Source organism: Lissotriton helveticus, chromosome 7 (assembly GCF_964261635.1).
Source record: "Lissotriton helveticus chromosome 7, aLisHel1.1, whole genome shotgun sequence".
Classification (NCBI taxonomy): domain Eukaryota; kingdom Metazoa; phylum Chordata; class Amphibia; order Caudata; family Salamandridae; genus Lissotriton; species Lissotriton helveticus.
Genome location: NC_136068.1, coordinates 1,587,547,908 through 1,587,567,952, shown reverse-complemented (window position 1 = coordinate 1,587,567,952; position 20,045 = coordinate 1,587,547,908). Strand labels below are relative to the sequence as shown.

Sequence of the window (20,045 nt, the reverse complement as noted above, 5' to 3'; positions counted from 1 at the left end):
CAAAACCGGCCCCTGGTAACAAAAATGGGCCCCTTGGATCTAAAACCAGCCTCCACCCTCACAGTCCACCGGGGAAATGCCCGGTGCCCACAACTGCCAGTCCGGCCCTGCAGTTCTCCCCTCATACACATCACCTTCACTTTTTTACATCCAGATGTGTGGCTCAGGCTCTGGCATCCCTGCTCTGCAGCAGGGGAGACACAACCCTTCATCAGCCCCAAGTCAAAGTAAGGCCAATGAATGTCTGCGAGATATAGGAGTCTCAGATACCCTCAATACATTCTGCAGGGCGGGCCCATCATTTTGTGTTATACCACTGATTGCGTCAGTTCTGCAATTAAACCAGTTTAGGGCTACTACTATCTTGCCAGGGCTGGCACCTCCAGTCGGATCCCCTCACTTCCACTGTCCCGCCAGTCTCGACCTTCTAGTTCCTCTGTTTTCTTTAAGTATCTCCATAGTGCTTGAAAAGTACCCTCGTCTTCCCTAGTTCAACACGTCCCATTTACACCAGTATTAGAAAATGACTAGGGTTAGATCCCAACTACTTTTGATATAGTGTGTGGTTCTGGGGAACCCAGCAGGGGCTACGTAAGTAAAATGGCATACAGGAAACTGTAGGAAGGAGCAGATTGTTTGTGGTTCCCTCCGTTGGGCCTTGTGTATGGTGTGGTGGCTGCTGGAATGGTTTGCACTTTGCTGTTGGTGGATTTGCACTGTTAAGAATGTCTTGAGTGGTGGAAACTGTAGACGGATGTGATTGGTCACAGTTTTGTCAGTGGGGTCACTTGACTGGCATGCTGGCTACTGGAGTGCTTCCGCTGGGGAAAAAAATAGTCAAAGACTGCTCCAACGTGAATGTGGCTACAATGCTAAATCTGCGAGTGATTGAGGATTCATAAATTCCATAAGCTAGCCCTGCTCTGAAATTTTCAAACAGGGGTTGAAAGACCCAGTTTCTGTGCAGACTTTTGGGTTCTGAAAAGAGTGACTGAGACAGATGTTCAAACTAGTTACCAAACTGAAGATCCTATGAATATGGTGAGAGGAGCACCTTTTCTGAGTGTGCTTGACTTAAACAACGGGTACTGGCTGAGTGCCATTGCTCATGGTGGTAAAGAGTGGAAGAGGGTCAGAGGCCCCCACCTACTGTGCCAATTTGAGGTTCTGCTCTTCACTGAGAACTGTCCATGAAACATTCCAATGCATGGTTAACAGGTCTTGATTTGTCTGCAGCCTTGTCTGGAGAAATACTGTGTTACCTATTGGGGCAACATAGCTGTCTTCAGTTCCAGCTGCAGGAGTTCCTGGGCCACCTCTAAACTGTGTTGCATGAACTACAGAATGCCAAGCCATCCATTAAAGCACCAAATGCCAAAAACTCTGTGTGTGTACTAGGTACTAGTAGGGACTGTGAGGTATGACCTTTCCATCCCAAAGTGTAGGCAGTAGAGACCCAGGAGTATCTCATATTCCATATGCAGGTGAGAGCACACACAGAAATCTTGTGAACAGTTATGGGCCAATAATCATCTCCTTGACAACTTTACCGCGTAGAAAGTAGTCCAAGAAAGCCATCTGGACTGTCAAAAGCCAGTAGGCATTTGACTTATTTAATCTTGCCCTGTACAAATCATTAGCACTGAAAGCTCCTGGCTAGCATGAGTCCCTCATTGTACAAACAGATGCCCTTGACATGGGATATTGACCCACCCTCCTTGACTGTTATCCTCTGTAACTTTAATGCCTTTGAGAACATTGGATGTGCTCCATATAGTTGTATTGCACCACCAGCAGAATGCCAGACTCGGCTGGACTGTAGGCTATTCCAAAGTGTACCCTTATCCATAGTAGAAAGTGTCTACTGCCTCTTTGCCATCCTTCATTCACAGTATAGTGGCTACTGCCTCCTCGCCAATGTATGGAAAGAATGACTATTATATTGGGGCATAGTCCTATTTACATGTATCCCTCCAGAAGTGTTTACCAACCCTTTTGCTTAAAATTTGATTAGTCTTCCAAAGGCCTTCATTTCTCCTGAATCTGTGCTGTGTGGAATTGGAGTGTGGCAGTAGAAAACTCTCCTGCATGGTGATGGACGTTCACTGGTGCCCTTAGTCCCCAGCTGCAGCAATCCTCGTTACTGATTTTTCATCATAGGCAAACACGGTTCAAGCATGTTTGTCATGACCCAGGCCTGTCTCACAGATTGCAGTCTTGTTAGACCGGAAGGGGTGCACAAAGCGTTACCCTGTTAGTGCTAAAGGGATACTGCCCTTACCAAGAGTTGAGTAGCATGAGCATGGTGGTGGCAGCATACATGTTTTGTTATAGCGATCAGTAGCATGAACAAGCCTTTTTACCTGAGTCATTGGGATGACTCAGGTAGTTCCACTGCTTTGTACCTAACTGGTCCTTAGCCTACATCATGTTATAATTTAGCACTGTGCACTATCAGTGTGATTGCATGTGCATGTTCTAATGTATGTGCACCTGTGTGTTATAGCACATGGACGCTGGTCATGCACCTGTGGATGTTGGACTTGGTGGTGGCAGGGTCAGAGGCTAGGGAGAGGATGAGCTGAGTGTCGTCAGCATAAGAAAGGATGTTCATACCATGGGATCTGACCAAGGTGGCCAAGGAGGGTCAGTACGTATTGAACACAGTTGGGCTCAGCAAGGACTCTTGGGAAACGCAGCAGATGATATTATTTGGCCCCGAGGTGTAGGGTGGGAGGGGGACACTCTGAGTTGTACCGGAGCGGAAAGACACAGTCCACTTGAGGGCTTTTCCTCGGATCCCCATCTGGTGGAGGGTGTAGTTGGGCGCGGTGCCGAAGGCTGCAGACAGATCGTGAAGGACGAGGGCAGCAGTTTCTCCCCTGTCTAGAAGAGCCCTGATGTCATCTGTGGCTGCGATTAGGGCGGTTTCTGTGCTGTGATTTGGGCAGAATCCATACTGGGAGGGGTCCAGGAGGCTGTTGTTTTGTAGGTGGTTGGTGAACTGGATATTTATTGCTTTCTCCTAGATTTTAGCAGGAAATGGGAGCAGGGAGATTGGCCGGTACCAGTGAAAGTAAAGCGGCTAAATGTTGCAGCAAATTCCATGCCCCTGTTGCTGCTCACACACACGGGTCAATCAAATATATTTCAATGCAGGTGGGTTGCAATCAGAGATAGAGTAACGAGAGCAGCACTATTACATTTTATACCGTTGTTCTCTTTCACAAATGAGAGAGATCACAGGCTTTCCATGTTAAATCAGGTTTAACACCCTAAGTATGCTTTACATTTAGGAATGTTGCAGTCAGCACTAATGCATCAGCACAGGAAGTATCAGAATACTTTTCAATGTGGGTGCAATTTATACAGACTAGTAAGGCAATCGTTTTTCCAGTGGTGCTCTTAATCATGTATATTTTATTTTTAGTGGGCTTTCTTCTTATAGGAGGCATCCACTGGAGGGTCCACGGTGGAGGGAGTGTGCTCTCTGAGAATTCTTTTTTCTCTTCATTTGCAATAATTATTGATTAGGTTTAGTCATTCGGTCAACATCATAGGAAGAACTAGGGGCCATATTATCAAGAAAGGGCGATACATTATCGCCGCTTTTATCGGCTGGAAACTGCCGCTAAAGTGGCGATAATGGGCTTGATAATATGCCCTTGTGAATTCCCATAGAAGCCCATGGAAATTCACAAGGGCATATTATCAAGCCTATTATCGCCTCTTTAGCGGCAGTTTCCTGTCGATAAAAGCGGCGATAATGTATTGCCCTTTCTTGATAATATGGCCCTAGGTCTTCATGAATTGTAATTGGTTTTCAAATATTCTTATCTTTGCCAGGAGAGCATTCTAGAATTCCAGCACTTGGCTGCATAGACAGAGGAAGAGGACCTCTAATGCCTAGCTTGTTATATGCATGGGTAGTCAGTTGTGATGCCTCTCAGTCTTGAGTGAATTGTTCTCTTCTGTGAATATTTTCTTTAGCTTTACCTGCATTAAAGTTGGGCATTTGATGTTGATAGCCCTATGGATGATGCACAGGGTCTTCACAGTTGAACGTCATTGAGTACTTTATGGCCATTCAGATGTGCTCACATATGTGAATGTGTAGTAGGTGTCTTGCAACAGCATTATGAATTCTTAGTAGTTGATGCAGTAATAAGTGAGATCTTTTTGTAAAATCTGTTGCATAGTCAAAATGTAAAATCCTGAGAGAGGTGTTTGCCATGAGCGTCTATGGGAATCCTAGGCTGGCATTAGAATAAGGATCTAGAAGGCACTTTTCATTTACTTGGGGTAACAGGCATAGGTGAGACTCCAGGATCAATGCCAGGTTTCCCACGGCTGTCAATGTTGTTGGTGATGCTCCAAGTTCCTGGGGCCAGACGTATTCCTCCAATCACCAAATGGGAGGATCTTCTTTTGGGTGTGTTAAGTTTAAAGGGGTTAGGCAGCATTCATTGGTTGTTGGCTTTGGAGACATTAAGCTAGTACTCATTTGTCAATATTGCTTGTGTTGTCAAGTTTTAGTAAGGTATGAGTATTACTGGCATAGTTGTAGCAGGTGCTGTAGTGGGCAAATGCATGTCAAGTACTGCAGCTGGCTGATATAGACATTGAAGAGGAAAACTGTATGCATTGATCTTGAAGGTAATCCTGACTTGAAGCTGGAAGGCAACAATGTTGGGGGGGGGGATGGCGTGATGATGCTTGATTTGATGGAGAGGTAGGAAGAGATCGTGTCCTGGGTCATTTCTTTGAAGACAAATTCCTGTAGCTTCACTCACTTTCACTCCTACTTCTCTCCACAGTGTGGTTGTGTCCGTGTTGACCATAGAAGGCACAGACTGTAGTCTCCTTGAGCTTGGGCAGTTGGCCAGTAAGACAGGAGGCAAGGTAAGACATTTAAGATTATATTTATGTGTTTTATGGTTTTATTTTCTACATTTCCTGTTTTGAAGAACCCTCTGCTATGTTGTGGTCAGGTTGAATCATATAAATGCTTTACATAAAACAAATACAATTCATTTGAGCAAAAACATCCATAACCCATGGCTGGAACAAGTGTGGCAGCCTGACACATGAGAGGAATTGGGCTGCATTTTTAGTGGGAGAGAAGTACCTGTGTGGAAACTGACGTTGTGTGTTCCTCTTTTTTGGGTCTCCTCTGTCCCAGGTGAACATTGTGCCTCCCAAGCACCTGTACAGCGAGTTCCAGTCTATTGTGGAGACCGAGGTCATTGCCACCAATGTCAAGCTGAAGATCTTCCTGCCTCAGCCCATGTAAGAAAAATAATCCATTTTGGAGAGAAAGAGAAAGTGTGTATATGTGTGTGTCAGTCTGTGTGGTAAAATGTGAAACCAAAGCAAAAGTGGATTAGATCAGTGGCATTTTTAGTGGGGCAGGAGGTCTAGGGGGTATATTATCAAGAGGGTTTATCTCCGCTTTTTTGGCTTTAAAAGCCAAGAAAGCGGAGATAAAATTATCTCCCTATTACCTAGCTGTCGCTAACACCAGTTAGCGACAGCTAGTAGGAGATAGCAACCATCTTGGGCCCCACTTTGCATGTCAGTGATATTTATCACTAATGACATGCAAAGTGGGCGTGCCAAGATGTTAGCGACTGGAAACAGTCGCTAACATCGCTATCTCCTATTACCAACTTTTGGAGATATTCGCGCTAAGCGCGAATATCTCCAAAAGCTAACACCTGCCCTGAGCAGTTCTTAGCCATGTTATCCAATGGGAGGTGGATAACATGGCTAAGAGCATTAGCTCGGTAATGCATGAATATCGCTGACTTTTCAGCGATATTCATGCATTGCGGCCGTTTTTTATCGCATTTGCGATAAACCTTGGTACTACCAAGGTTTATCTGCGATAAAAATCGCCGCAGCTCAGCGGTAAAATTTTGTCTCTAACCAAGCAATAGCGATAATTATCGCTATTGCTTGGTAATATGCCCCTAGGTTTCATCTCTATTCCATCGTGTTCCCTCTGCCCTCCATCAGAGCAGCTTATCACTAAACACAAATATTGTATGCTACCATACATGCCAACATCTGTGAACACCAACAATGTAGATTTAGTGGGAGATTTGGAAAAACCTTTATTTAATTTTGGTATTACCTTGTAATGAAGTTATGTAGTTTTTTAGCTGGAGAAAATCGAAATAAAATAGCTTAACTCCAGGACTCTGTCCTCTAGGCCTAGAAAGGTGGGGTCCATGTGCTACTTCAGGAGTCTCCAAACTTTTCAGTACGAGGGCCACATCCTACATTTTACAAATATTTGCGGGCCAAAAAAAATCAGTTTCATAAATGAAAGAATACAATTTAAATGATTGAATTCGATTTACTTGGATCTTTTTTGTAAGCACCATGATTTGTTTCAGAACAAAAGAGAAATGTGACAAATACAAAGAAAGAATGTTATGCTTAAACTGAGAAATGATATATAATGAGTAAAAATGTAACACATTAACAGATGCTCTGACAAAATAATCAATTACTTATCTGTAGGTAAGAAAAGCAGGCCATTCATTTTTTTATTAATTTTAAATACTGAAAATTTACAAATCCACCTAAAATGAGAATTTGTCCAATTTTGTGGCACACAATTAGAAAAATCAACACACTCCAAGAAAGAACTTCTGTAAAACAAAGCAAAGAAATTCAAAATAAACTTGAGCCATTAATAAAGGTCCAACAAAAATTAATTCAGTCTGCTCCTTTCGACACAATTCTGGCAATTGGAGTTTTTAATCATAAAGAACAAAACATGAAGCACAAGATTAATGGGAATGATGAAACTGATTTTTTAATATCAAAATATCACTGAACTGAGGAGCCAATTATTGGAATGGGCTTCAAATGCTCATCAGATAAATTTGCTCGACATTTGGACTTGACATAATTAATTTTTTTTATGTTTGTTAGAGTCCCAGCATAACATCTTGTAGTGGGCCGGGTAGGCCCTCGGGTCGTTGTTTGGAGACCCCTGTGCTACTCCATTGGCTTTCAATATTGCTTCACATTGTTCTTCCTGGCTGCCTTCACTTTATCTCTAGAAGTTCACAGTCTGTGGGGCATTTGTAGTGTAAACAGTTGGCACAGTGATCTGCCCACCATCAGCCTGTTTACTATACTAAGACCTCAATGTTATGAGTAGCTATCTCCAGAAATACCAGCAGTAAATATATGATGTAATTATTTTCTTTATATTGCATAAAGGAAAGTTTGCCCTTGTATAAGAAGGACCACCCACATTCACATATTAGCAAATTATAGGTTCCCTTCCCCTTTGTGTCCCATTAAATATCATTTCTAGAGGCCTCGCTAGATCCATTTTATAGGGGGTTGGGGTGATTTGTTGACCAGTCCACTTCTGCGAGAGGAAACAAAAAGGTAGAGGGTTGAAGAGACATCAGAAGTAGTGACAGCACCTAAGACAGCCCTGTTGTGCTCATGCTGTAGGTGCCATTCCTCATCACTGTATAAAGCTCCTTACAGGACGTGATGTCATCTTCTCTTCCCTCTAAAGGTTCTTCCTCTATGAGGAGCACACCCTTCCCACTCTGGACCGTCCCCTTGGCAGCGTCAGCAAGGACACCGAGGTGACATTCGAGTTCAGCACGCATGAGTCCAAGCACAGTGGTGAGTGACAGGGAACTCTATGCAAGGGTCAGCAAATGAGGCAAATGGGGCAGGTGAAAGGGGTGATGGCAACTTCTCAACAGCAGGTTATTGTAGGGCTATGGTACCTTATATGAAGACACCAGGTTCAGACCCCTTGTTCAGGTGGGGTAAGGATGGCAAGATGATTTCTAGTTATGCACAAGTAAGACAAGGGCTTGGGAAGATAATTTGTTGGGGACTCATTCCCTGCAAAACACCAGGAAGTAATTAGGTGACCCCAGCCTATCTCTCCCACTGATGAGTGCTGCATTTTTTGTCAGTACCTTTTTGTAGTGTTTGTTTGTTGCTGTGCATTCTGTGAATCCATTGACCCAGCTCTTTCCTCTTTGTCTCTCTTTACCGTGGTCACAGAGGCATTGCGGTACTCCGAGTTGCCATTTCAGGCCCAGCTGAGCTTCACCATGCCCAATGGTCATCTTGCCGTCCGAATCCTAAGCCAGAAGAGACCAGTAACCAACGACAGGTACCAGTCAGCACATGTGTCTGTTTATTAACCACTGGTCATGCCACACATTGGTAATTGTATTGCTGTGCAGTTGTAAAGAAAATGGCAACCATTTTCTTATCAGAGCACAAGTGGTGTCAATATAGAGGAAATGTCCCATACCTCCATACACACTTACGATGCTATAGACAGGTTGTGAAGCCTCCCTCTGTGTATTTTGCTTCTGACTACTAGCAACATTGAGCGATCCCCTCTATTGCAGAAAGTCAAACTCCTACTCAAAGAATAAACTAGCTTTGACATTCCTCCCTTCCTCACCCTGATTCTTCTGAGGGAACTCTTCGTAATCACTCAATTTTGAAACACCACTTCTTTTCTTCATCAGTGATCTCAACCCATTGCTCAGAATGATTCGATGATAGATGCTATGTGAGGGAGACAAGGTGACCAATTTTCCAAAACTGACTCTCCCTCCATTCAGAATAGCTTCCAAAAAGCATTGGCAAAGCCAGTAGCCAATAAGGATTGCCTTTTACATTGGGGCAAACAGATATTGACTTTACAAATGCTTGAATGTTTTTTGACATTCTTTATGACAGAAACCTTTGAAATATGGACAACCAAGCATAAGCCTGCGTGTGCACATATGGCAACCATCTTTCAATAGTGTTTGGTATATTTTATTACAGAAACCACACCATGATGGGCGCTGTGCGTACATATGCTTTTGAGCAGGCTATCCTCTGAACTACTGTCAGAAGTTAAGCACATAATTGCTTTAGTTTAAAAAGTGAAACTTGTCCTTATTACTGAGCCTGATCTGCATGTTTTGGTCCACAGATTTAACTACTATTGAAAAAGAGTATGGCCCTGATTCACAAATGAAATGAAATTAAATGAATTTGTACTTGTAAAGCGCACTTATACCCCATGGGGTTTCTTGGCGCTGTACGCATACCGCTGTGGAACCCTTCCTGGCTTTTCCCTGTGAAATCCCCACTCCTGGGCACCCCCAAGGTGAAGCCAGGCATCCCAGCGCTGTTGGGGCTGTTGTGGAGATTAAGCAAGCTATTGCCCAGAGTTGCAGAGTGGGACCCATGATTAGAATAGGCAACGCGGCGAGAATTATCAGGTCCGAGGAAATTGAGCCCAAGACACGCCGAGGCGGGAATTGAACCCTGGTCCCGGGCCAGACCTCTGCATCAGGGTCTGCCGCTCTAACCATTGAGCCACACTTCTCCATGCTGCACTCTGGGCGAAGGGTCCGCAGCCGTAGCGGGATCTTCACACACGTGGTGGGATCTTCGTACTGCAGTTTCCATTGTGGAGATCCTGCCACAAGAGGGCAGATCCTGCCACGAGAGCGAAGATTCAACCATGAGAGCCAAGATGCTGCCACGACTGCGGAGTATCCGCCCCAAGTGCACAGGTTCTTTGCGAATCAGGGCTATGTGTGTATGTTTGAGGGGTAGGTATAAAATACAAATTAAGCTATAAAAGAACTGTGCGCTGGACATGTGAGGGGGCAGAGGGAATACAAGTTGGAACATATAAGATCTATTTACAGGTTTGGGGGACTTGTTGCAATCACCCATGTGGGGATATGAATCAATGGGGAAAATCGATAGAGTGGAACATTGACCTCACTGAGGTGTCCTGGTGACTCCAAATACATAAATGTACAAAAAACATTAATCCAACTTTTTCCCCTTTTTTCAAAATTAATGATCTTGCTCAACTAAAATGTTTTGTCTTGATGATGACCCGTTCCATTACCAGGGCTGAAACACCGTTGACTCTTCAGACAATTTGAATAGAACAATAATTACCATATGGATAGTTTATTGGACATTTATGATCTGTACCTATTACAAGAACTATTGCACCGTTTCTCTGTCCTTTTTCCTTCCTTTTATACACATATCGTGTACAGTTTCTCTTATATTCACTATGTGATCACATGAGTATAGAGCACGGATTTTTCAAACTATGATCAATACTGGTAAAATATATTAACTCATTCTGATACCAAAAGTTGAGCTTATTGTTGTCATTTTGTTTTTGTTGTTTTATCAATTGGATCATTCCTGATTGTTTTCTTGGAACCTTTATTGTACATTTATATATTGTTGACCCTGGTTCCAGGTGGTGTTTGGGTTGCCCCTGTTGTGATAATTTCTTTTTTCATGCTTAATAAACTTTATTAACAACAATATAGCAAAGAATAAATATAATCATTACCTATAAAATAACTATTAATGAAACTGATAACTTACAGCAGAAGAGAAAGCTGTTTACAATTTTTAAATCAAAAAACTATGGGGAGGAAGGAGAAGGGAGAAAAAGAGAAGGAATAGAATAAAATATATATCATACAACTGAAGGTCGAGTAATATTATACAATGATATAGAGTAACTTAAACAATTAAGGTAATTAATTGGTGAATATAGTGGTGAAGGGTATTGAAAAAAGAACAGAGAAACCATTCATGGGGGCTTAAAATTTTCAGAACAATTGCGAGATATTTGTTGTTTTGCAACCCTATTCAAATAAGAAGTTAGTGGTAACCCAAATAAGTCTCTGTTTGTGTGCGGTATACAAGCAGAGGCAAATGTAACATCTAACCTATGATAGTGACAAACATTATTCACCATGCTGTAATTGAAAGTTTTGAGGAGGATTTCCAGTTTAATGTAATCTGTTGAAAGGCCAAAGCTAACATGAGGTCAAATAAACCTTGTTGACAAGAAGGTAAACCCAAGGTGTCAGAAAGACTACCAAGAAAATAATACGGTGGACAAGGGAGAGTGTAAATAAAAAATAAGTGACATACAAGACCAAACATTCTTCCAAAATGTGGCGGTGTGGGGGCAGGTGAATAATAGATGTAGTAAATCTGCAAAAGGGTGACTACAAGTCCAACATACCAAATTATATGAATGAGAAAAAGAAGCAATAGAAACCGGAGTATGATATAATCTATGATGTACAAAAAACATAGTTTGGGTAGTAGACACAGATCTAGTGATTTTCAATGATCTAACCCAAATATTGCCCCATAGATCAATGCTCCAAACACATCCCAAGTCAGTCTCCCAAGTAAGCCCCAGTTTTGTTTTAGTGCATTCAAAGTTTGGGGCTGTTAGAAAATTGAAAATCAGAGCAGCTTTTGGGAAAAGAGAAAGGATCTTTAGAAGATTATCATCCGGAAGGGTATCATCAGATGACGGAAGCGAATAGAAAACATCAAGAATTACTAAAAGGAATGAGGACAATGGAAAATAACCTGTAATTGAGGAGACTAACAGGGACGCGTACCATCAAATAGGTCTTGAACCCAAATTATGCCCTTAAGTCTCCAAGTCTTCCAGTAAAGGGGTCTATTTTTGAGAGTGATAGGACAATTATACCATAGAGGTGACTGAAGAGAGTCCTTTCTAGAAAGAATCTTGGATTGATAATGAGGTCTTAGCAAAGAACAAGTATGTTTAAATAATGGGGAAGTGGTAATAGACGTCTTTGAAGAAAAAGCAAGTACTTCTTTCACAGAGAAAGGTGCCAACAGAGAATGTTCAATAATACACCATAAAGGTAGAAAGGGAGAGGAATCAAAAAGAAACCATCTAGAAGCCTGCCGAAGACAAAAACCTTTATGATAAAGGTGAAAATTGGCAAAGTGAACCCCTCCATTAGATGTAGCCTCTCTGAGACGATTTAAGGAGATTCTAGGTTTCTTATTATTAGAGAGAAATTTAGACAGCATTGAGTCCAGCTTTTTAAAATAAGTGGATGGAATAGGAAAGGGAATCATAGACAAAATATATAAGAATATGGGGAGAATCATCACTTTGATAGAATCCACAAGTCCCCACCATGAGAGAAATAACGGGTTCCATAAAGAAAGAAGCTTCTTAACTCTGTTGAGACCTTCTTTCATATTATTGGTAATAGTATCAGCAATAGAGCTTGTTGTAAACCAAGTACCTAGATATTTAATCTTAGAACTGTTCCAAAGGCAACCAGTAGAATCAAAAGATTGTTTAACACAACATTTCGTAAAAGGAAGAATCTCTGTTTTATCTGAATTGACTTTGAAACCTGAAGCTAAAGAAAAATCAGAAATTTCCTGTAATAAGGGGGGGGAGGGGTAGATGTATCTGGATTGGAAATAAAAAGCAAAATATCGGGAGGAGCCGCGCCGGCGACCATGGTGGCCGCTTGAGCATCGGCTCCGCCGCCCACCACATCCTGACCGACTATCCGGCACAGTCTCCTGAACCCCGTCCCTACCATCGGGTGGGGGACCAGCACCTGAGTCGCTAGGTGAAATTCTGGATTGATTGGCTGCTTCGGCGACTGAATAACGTCGTTGGGAAAATTGGGGCCTGAGGTCTCGGGGTCCGGGACCCCAGGTGTGGAGTCATCCGGGGCGGAGTGCAACAACATCGGCCTCCGGGACCGGAACTGGCCGGTCGGATCTTATTCTGTCGCATCCGGGTGGCGGCCGGGACGTCTTGGGCCTCTCTACCCTGCTCAGAGGTCAACCAACGCAGTGCCTGCCCCCGCTTGACTGAGGAGTTGTGGGTTTCTCCTGCCTTTGCGATCGATATGGCGTCGAGAGAACTTGAAAAGCTTCCGCCGAAATCCTCGAAATCTACTCGGCAGGTCCAGTCAAATCGAATTGACAAGTATGCCGTCTCCAAGGGGTCCCTAGTTGACTTGAAACAAACTCCGGTCGGGGGTACGGAAGCGGATTCGGTCGCCGACGATCCCACCATGAAGGACCTGATGGCTGCTATCTCTGGGGTCCAATCTTCCTTGGGCGCGATGACCACGAAACTGGACACTGTCGCTATTGAAGTGGGTCTCATCAGGGCTGACCTCACCAAGACTACTGAGAAGGTCAAGACCCTCGAGGTTAAGACGGCGAGTCTCCTCGAGGATGTCTCGGAGCTCCAGAAGGAAGTGCGTGACCTTAAGGCGGCCCAACGTCAATTTGATCGGAAACTCGACGAGTATGAAGGTCGGGCACACCGCAACAACGTCCGCATTTTGGGGGTCCCGGAACGAGCCGAGGGGGTGACCCCAGATCTCTTTGTTGAGGAGCTCATCCTGAAACACCTCAAGCCTAAAGGCCTTAGTAACTTTTTCACCGTGGAGTGGGCACACAGGATCCCCGGCAGCCGCCAGAAGGTTGGGGCGCCTCCACGTCCCATCATTGCCCGGGTCTTGAATTTCCGGGACCGGGACGCTATCCTGCAAACGGGCCCGTTGGCCTACGAGAACGCTTCGCTGTTGTTCTTCCCGGACTTCACTCAGATGGTGCAGAGACAGCGGCAAGGGTTTATGTCCATCAAACGGCGGCTGAGGGACCGGGACATGAAGTACTCCATGATGTATCCGGTATCGAACATGATGGAAAGATTTGGTTCTTCGACACTCCTGAGGTGGCTGCGAATTGAAGGCTCGGACTCTGGGGCTCAGGCCCGAACGGACAGTGAGGAACAGTGAACTGTTTTAGCCTATACGCCGCACTAATGCTGTTACTGGCGCAGAGGGTCTGGTAGGGGTTGTTCGTTCTCCCCCCCCCCCTCTGGGCTGCTTTTGTTCGTGATTCTTTTTTGTGCCTTTACCAGATGGGGGGGCCAGTGGTTGGTTAGGGTGGGGGAGGGGGGGCGGGCGGCCTGTTGTAAAGTCCTCCTCTGTTTTTCTACCTTTAGATAATTGTAGTCAGTTGGGGGCGACAGGCACACTGCGAGTTGGGGATGTGCATTTGCTAAATGCAGGGGTGCAGGGTGGGGGGTTGGGGATTCGGGTGTTGGGGGTTTTCATGTGTTGGTTTGTTTGTTCTGTGTGACCAGGGATTGCTTTGGGTGCCTTCTCCTGTTCTTCATTGGTGTGTTGTATGGCTTCCGTTAGACGGGGTCTGGGGTTCTCCGTCCTCAGCTGGAATGTGAATGGCTTGGGTGATAAGATTAAGCGCACTATGGTGAGTCAGTTAATTAGGCGGCACTTGCCAGACGTAGTATTGCTGCAGGAAACACATCTCATGGGAAAGAGTTGTATGGCCCTGCACAGAGGAGGGTACAAGCTTGTTGCTCACGCTGGTTTTACATCTGGCTCTAGGGGCGTGGGCATCTTAGTGAAGAATTCCTTTCCCTTTACAGTACGATAGGCCTGGATTGATAATTGTGGCCGTTATGTAGGCATATCGGGACTCTGGGAGGGTAGGACTGTCACGTTTGTGTCTATCTATGCCCCCCAACGCTGCAGATTGACACGTTCCGTGATTTGGGCTGGATGTTCCTCACTTTACCCGTCAGCATCATGGTGCTCGGCGGGGACTTTAATGTAGTCATGGATGGCGAGTTGGATAGGCGCCCCTCTCGTGTGTTGTTGCCCTCTCGTAGGTGGCTGCCCGACTTTCTTTCTGCGTCAGGATTGGTGGATGGTTGGCATCTCAGACATCCGAGTGCTATTGAGTATACGTATGCCTCGGCGGCGCATCTCTCCCTCTCAAGGATTGATCACGTATTATTGCCAGCGGCTCAGGCAGCCTTTGTTCGCGATGTAGCTCATCTGGCTCGGGGAGTTTCCGACCACTCGCCGATTTGGCTTCGGCTGTGTATGGGACAGGGATATGTTGGTAGAATTGCCCCCATAAACGCATGGCGTCTGAAAGACCCAGTGGTAAAAAAAGGAACTTGTGCGGGTTACGGATAGTTATTTTCGTGAGAATGAGGGATCGGTCACGTCGAGGTGCTCCCTTTTGGAAGCGTACAAGACTGTCGTGAGAGGGGAGGTTCTCTCCCTTGTCTCCGGGCAGAAGAAGAAGAGGAGGGCGGAATTGGATAGAGTGGAGGCGGAGCTCTTGGCATTGGAAACTGCGTTGTCCTCCTGGGGTGACCCTGGGGCGAGTCATCGCCTCGGGCTGCTCCGGGATGAATACAAGACTCTGACACGCGACGGTGCGAAGGCACAGCACGCCACCACACAGAGTAGGATCTATGAGCATGGGGACAAGGCGGGGAAGTTGATTGCTTGGCTGGAGAAGGGTGACTGGGGGTCTCGTTTGGTGCAGAGCTGCGTATTGCGGGCTCCGGGGTCGCATCGGATCCTCAGATGATAGTTGAGGAATTTGCCCGTTATTATGAGGAGGTGTACTCCTCGGCTGGCACTTTTACTGAGGTAGATAACGCTGACATGATACGGGATATAGCGATGCCTGCCTTGTCAGATGATCATAGGGAATTGTTGGATTCCGCCCTCACGGATGATGAGGTGGCGATGGCTATTAGGGGGGTCCATTCTGGCAGGGCTTCTGGCCCTAATGGTCTCCCCATTGAATTGTTCAAGCCACATGCTAATCGTTTGGCCCCGTATTTGAAGGGCATGTACATAGAAAGCCGGGATCGTGGGGAGTTGCCCTACGATCAACGTGTTGCCAACATTGTAGTCATTTACAAGGAGGGTAAACCTAGACTAGACTGTTCTTCGTACCGCCCGATTTCTTTGTTGAATGTGGAGCCTAAGGTTTTGGCTAAACTGCTGGCCACCCGCTTGGTGAAAGTCATCTCGACCTTGATCCATCCGGATCAGTCCGGTTTTATGCCGCGGCGTAACACCGCCCTTAATCTTCGTCGGCTACATGGCATGGTGGCGGGTGCGTCTCGCATCCGCAAGCCAGCTGTGTTGTTGTCTTTAGACGCTACTATGGCCTTTGACCGGGTGGAGTGGCCTTATCTTTTCGCGGATTTGACGAAGCTAGGGTTTGTCCCAGTCTTTATTGGCTGGGTTCGTCTTCTTTACTCGGCCCCCTTGTCTCGGGTGGTCGTGAATAACCATAGGTCCCGTGAATTTTCTCTCGGACGGGGAACTCGACAGGGCTGCCCCCTCTCACCTCTTTTGTTTGCCTTGGCCCTGGAGCCGCTCGCGGCCTGGGTGCGGTGGGATCGTTCGATCAGAGGGTTGCGTTGGACTTCGGAGTGGGAAGACAAGATCTCGCTTTATGCTGATGATATTCTGCTATACTTGACCTCCCCTCGCAGTTCCCTCATCGTTTTTATGGACGTCCTTGCTATCTTCGGGAGATACTCGGGCTTTGCGAATAATTGGGCGAAGTCGATCCTTTTTGTTTTGAGTGGGGACACCCCCAGGGTGCCTGAGAACTGCCCTGTGAAATTGGAATCGGTCAGTTTTCGCTACCTTGGGATCCTGATTTCAAAGGTTCCCGGGGTGCGCTTCCGTTTGAATCTGTTGCCCCCCTTAATCAGACTTCGTGCAGATGTTGCGCGTTGGAAGTCGCTGCCGCTTTCTCTGTTGGGCCAAGCTGTCCTTTTTAAGATGATGGCTCTCCCGCGATTTTTGTACGCTCTACAGAACTCCTTTGACCCCGTGCCTCCGTCGTATTTCAGTGAGATTGAGTCTTTGCAGCGCGGCCTTCTTTGGGAGGGGAGGCCGCGCATTGCACTGTCGAAATTGATGCTTCCTTGGTATGACGGGGGCATCGGTCTGCCTAATGTCCGGAAATATTACTGGGCATCCCAGTTGGCCCCTATTAACCATGCTATTTACGGCTCACCGGTCGATCCGGGTTATACGATGGATCGTGTTCTGGTGGCGGGGGGGAGAGTACACCCGGGTATTATATGCGAAGCGCAGTCGTTTCCCACTGGTAGGGCCTCCCTCGATCTCTACGAGAGTGTGGCATGAGGCCAACAGGGACCTTAAATGGGCTGGGCGATTGACACTGGCCACTCCATTGTGGAGTTCTGAGATGTTGGGGATGCTCTGGAAAACGAAAGGGTTTGATCGTTGGGACTTGATCGGTATAACGCAGGTGCGTGATGTGTGGGGTAGGGGCAGACTGCTGATGTTTGAGGAGGTGCAAGCTAAGTATCAGCTGAATGAGACTGAACGGTTTCGATACCTTCAGGTTCGTCATGCCTTGCGTGCTGTTCTCCCCAGGGGCGAGACGCCGCCGGTGGCCTCCCCGCTCGAGGATCGATTGCTTGATGGTCATGTGCCCACTAAGGTGATTTCTTTAACATACAGCAAGTTGGTCAATCACACTGAGGACCCTTTGGTGCTGTTGCGCAGACAGTGGGTCGCCGATGGCTTTGTTCTTGATGAGGAGGATTGGAGAGTGGCGGTGTCGTCCCCTAAGGAAGTGGCGGTCCCCATGAGACTCCGATTGGTTCAACTTCGTATTTTGCACCGCTCCTACATCACGGGTCCGGGATTGCTGAGGATGTGTTTGGCTGGGTCTGCTGACTGTCGGAGGGGGTGTGGGCTGCCTGGGACGTTCCTGCACATTCTGTGGGAGTGTGAGAGGGTTCGTGACTTCTGGACCAAGGTACATTCAAAGATGAGTGAAGTATGGGGAGTGAGGGTCGAGATGGAGGCGAGGAGATGTCTGTTGAATGTGTGGGAGCCTACGGACCTGCCGAGTCATGGTAAGGTCTGGGTGGCTCTCGCTTGTACGGTTGCTAAGCGGAATATAGCCCAGCTTAGGGGTGCTTCTCGGGCACCTCGGGTTGGAAAATGGATGGAAGACCTTGACTGGTGTATGTTCCGTGAGAAGTCGGTGTATGTGTCCAGGGGGCGACCCCGCAAATGGGTCAAGATCTGGGGAACCTGGAATGCCTATCGAGGCGATATCTGTGAACCACCAGAATTGGATCCTGCCAGTGTGCACCAAGAGGATGCCTAGGCCCATTTTCTTATTTTAATTGATTGCTATTGTCTTTGGAAGTCTGCATCTCTATATATGTAACAGTGGTCACCCAATGCTCTCTGGTCGATGTCTGTATATGTATTGTTTGTTTCTTTTTGTTAATAAAAAGAATTAAAAAAAAAAAAGCAAAGTATCCTCAGCATAGGCAGATAGTTTTAGATGTCATTCGCCGTAATGAAAGCCAGAAATAGAATTATAATTGTGAATACGAGATAAGAAAGGTTTGAGGGCTAATATAAACAAAAGAGGTGACAAGGACAAGCCTGACGGACACCCACTGTATTGGGAAAAATTGGGAGGTCCATCCATTAACCCATACCAAACCTAGGGGAGCAGTATAAAGCAGAGAAGTAAGAGAAATAAAAGTATGTCCAAATCCATGCCAAATAAGGGCTTTAAGTAAAAAAGACCAATCAACTCTATCAAAGGCTTTTTCCGCATCAATAGAAACTGCTGCCTAGAGTTGTCTGAATTCAATCTACCTTTGACAAACCCACACTGTTCCTTACCAATGAGATAGGGCAGAAGAGGGTCAAGTCTCAGGACAAGCGTTTTAGCAAAGATTTTATAATCTACCTTTACCAAAGAAATAGGTTGATAATTTTTACAAAATGAGGAATCCTTGCCCTCTTTGGGAATTGGACATATGGTGGTTTCCTGAAAAGTACCACTCGCTCCACCCATCTACTGAAAATAAAGAAAAAGTTGTAAAAGTTTAGGGAGGAGTAAATTAGAGAAATGTCAGTAAAATTCCACTGTAAACCCATCCAGCCCTGTAGTTTTACCAAAATTGTAGCCTCTCCCCAAATATCATATGGTTCTCACCCATCTGGGATAACACTGTGACCAAGGAATACAAGAACTGCATCTGTCCCACATTTGAGGCATAAATGGGCCCTACTAGGACGGTAAGCCTGTTGAGGCGGGCCCACACCAAGACAAATCGTCCCTCCTTGTCTATGTATGTCAACATGGGTTCAATAGGGACCCCCGGTCGAAATCCATAGCAGAGATCCTCTTCAAAAGAAGGAGTATTCAGATGTGTAAAGCTGACCTTTCTAGCACTTACCTATGCTGCTGAGGGCTCCTGACGCTACGTGTGTCACTTGGGAAAAATGCAATATCCACAGCCCTGTGCTTCAAATGTATCAATATTTTGTGCCTCTTACTCATGGTTCTCTTGCCACTCAATTTCCATCTGATCACTTTATTTATGAGCAGAGTCATTAAGATTCTTGTCCCAATATGTGTGACCTTGTCGACAAGGTGGGCGCCTTCTCAAGTCATTGTGTGCCTCTGTGTGTCTTGCATGGTGAGGGTACCTATTATAACTTATGTCCCACTACCCTGGCCAGAATTGCAATGATTATCCGTCCAAACATTGGAGCTTATTGACAGCTCAATACAACATAACTCAAACAGAGAAAATAATGTCATAATAACTCCCATCACCACTAGCCGAGAGGTAGAAGAAGGGGGGAAAGGTAAGTCCCAATGCAAACTATCATATCTCCTCTTGCTCTCCCCTTTGTTACCTTGTGAGCCCCTGCCAGAGGGCCGCCTTTAGTGTGTTCAAGCATCACATGCAGTCCATGGTTTTGGCACATGAAATCACAAGTCAACAGCCGTCCGTGCCATTAACCTGCGAGGGGACTGCGATGCACCTATCATCGTGTCGGGTCCAAACTTCTAGAGTTGTGGTCCAAATTTTGTTCGCTGGCATTCTTTTGCAGCAGGACACCAAACAAGTTCACCGCCTGCAAAGCTTCCACTCTTTCCTTGACCACCAGGGTATACAGTGGTTTCTGGTCCCTCACCTGGCTCGACCATCATGGTTGCCCTTCCCATCTCTGCTCCTTAGGCCTGGACCGGCCACCAGAGTTGTGTCCTGGCAATAATTCTCCAGCCAGTCCCATGCCAATTCAGGGGTTTCAAAGAATTCTGCTCAGTCATTCACCATGAGCTTGAGTCTGCTGAGAATATAGGAGCGCAGCCTACCTCTGCCTCCCCCATTGTTTATTTGACTGCCACAAAAGAAGGGTGTCTGCACTGTACCTCCATCATGTAGTCAGGGAAATGGCCACATCAGCCTTCTCTACCTTGATGCAACCCATGGTTTGCACTCATTGTGGGATAAGATCTCTGTCCTTGCAGTGTAA

General features: G+C 45.9%; 1 protein-coding gene across 1 annotated transcript in view; it reads left to right on the top strand.

Annotated features, from left to right (window-relative positions):
- Nucleotides 1–20,045, top strand: part of LOC144770548 (circularly permutated Ras protein 1-like) — a 278,089-nt gene that overhangs the window by 222,207 nt on the left and 35,837 nt on the right. The window contains exons 13-16 of the mRNA XM_078655152.1: nucleotides 4,818–4,902; nucleotides 5,183–5,289; nucleotides 7,550–7,662; nucleotides 8,056–8,167. Coding sequence (XP_078511278.1) covers nucleotides 4,818–4,902; nucleotides 5,183–5,289; nucleotides 7,550–7,662; nucleotides 8,056–8,167 — 417 coding nt within the window. The remainder of the gene's footprint in view (nucleotides 1–4,817; nucleotides 4,903–5,182; nucleotides 5,290–7,549; nucleotides 7,663–8,055; nucleotides 8,168–20,045) is intronic.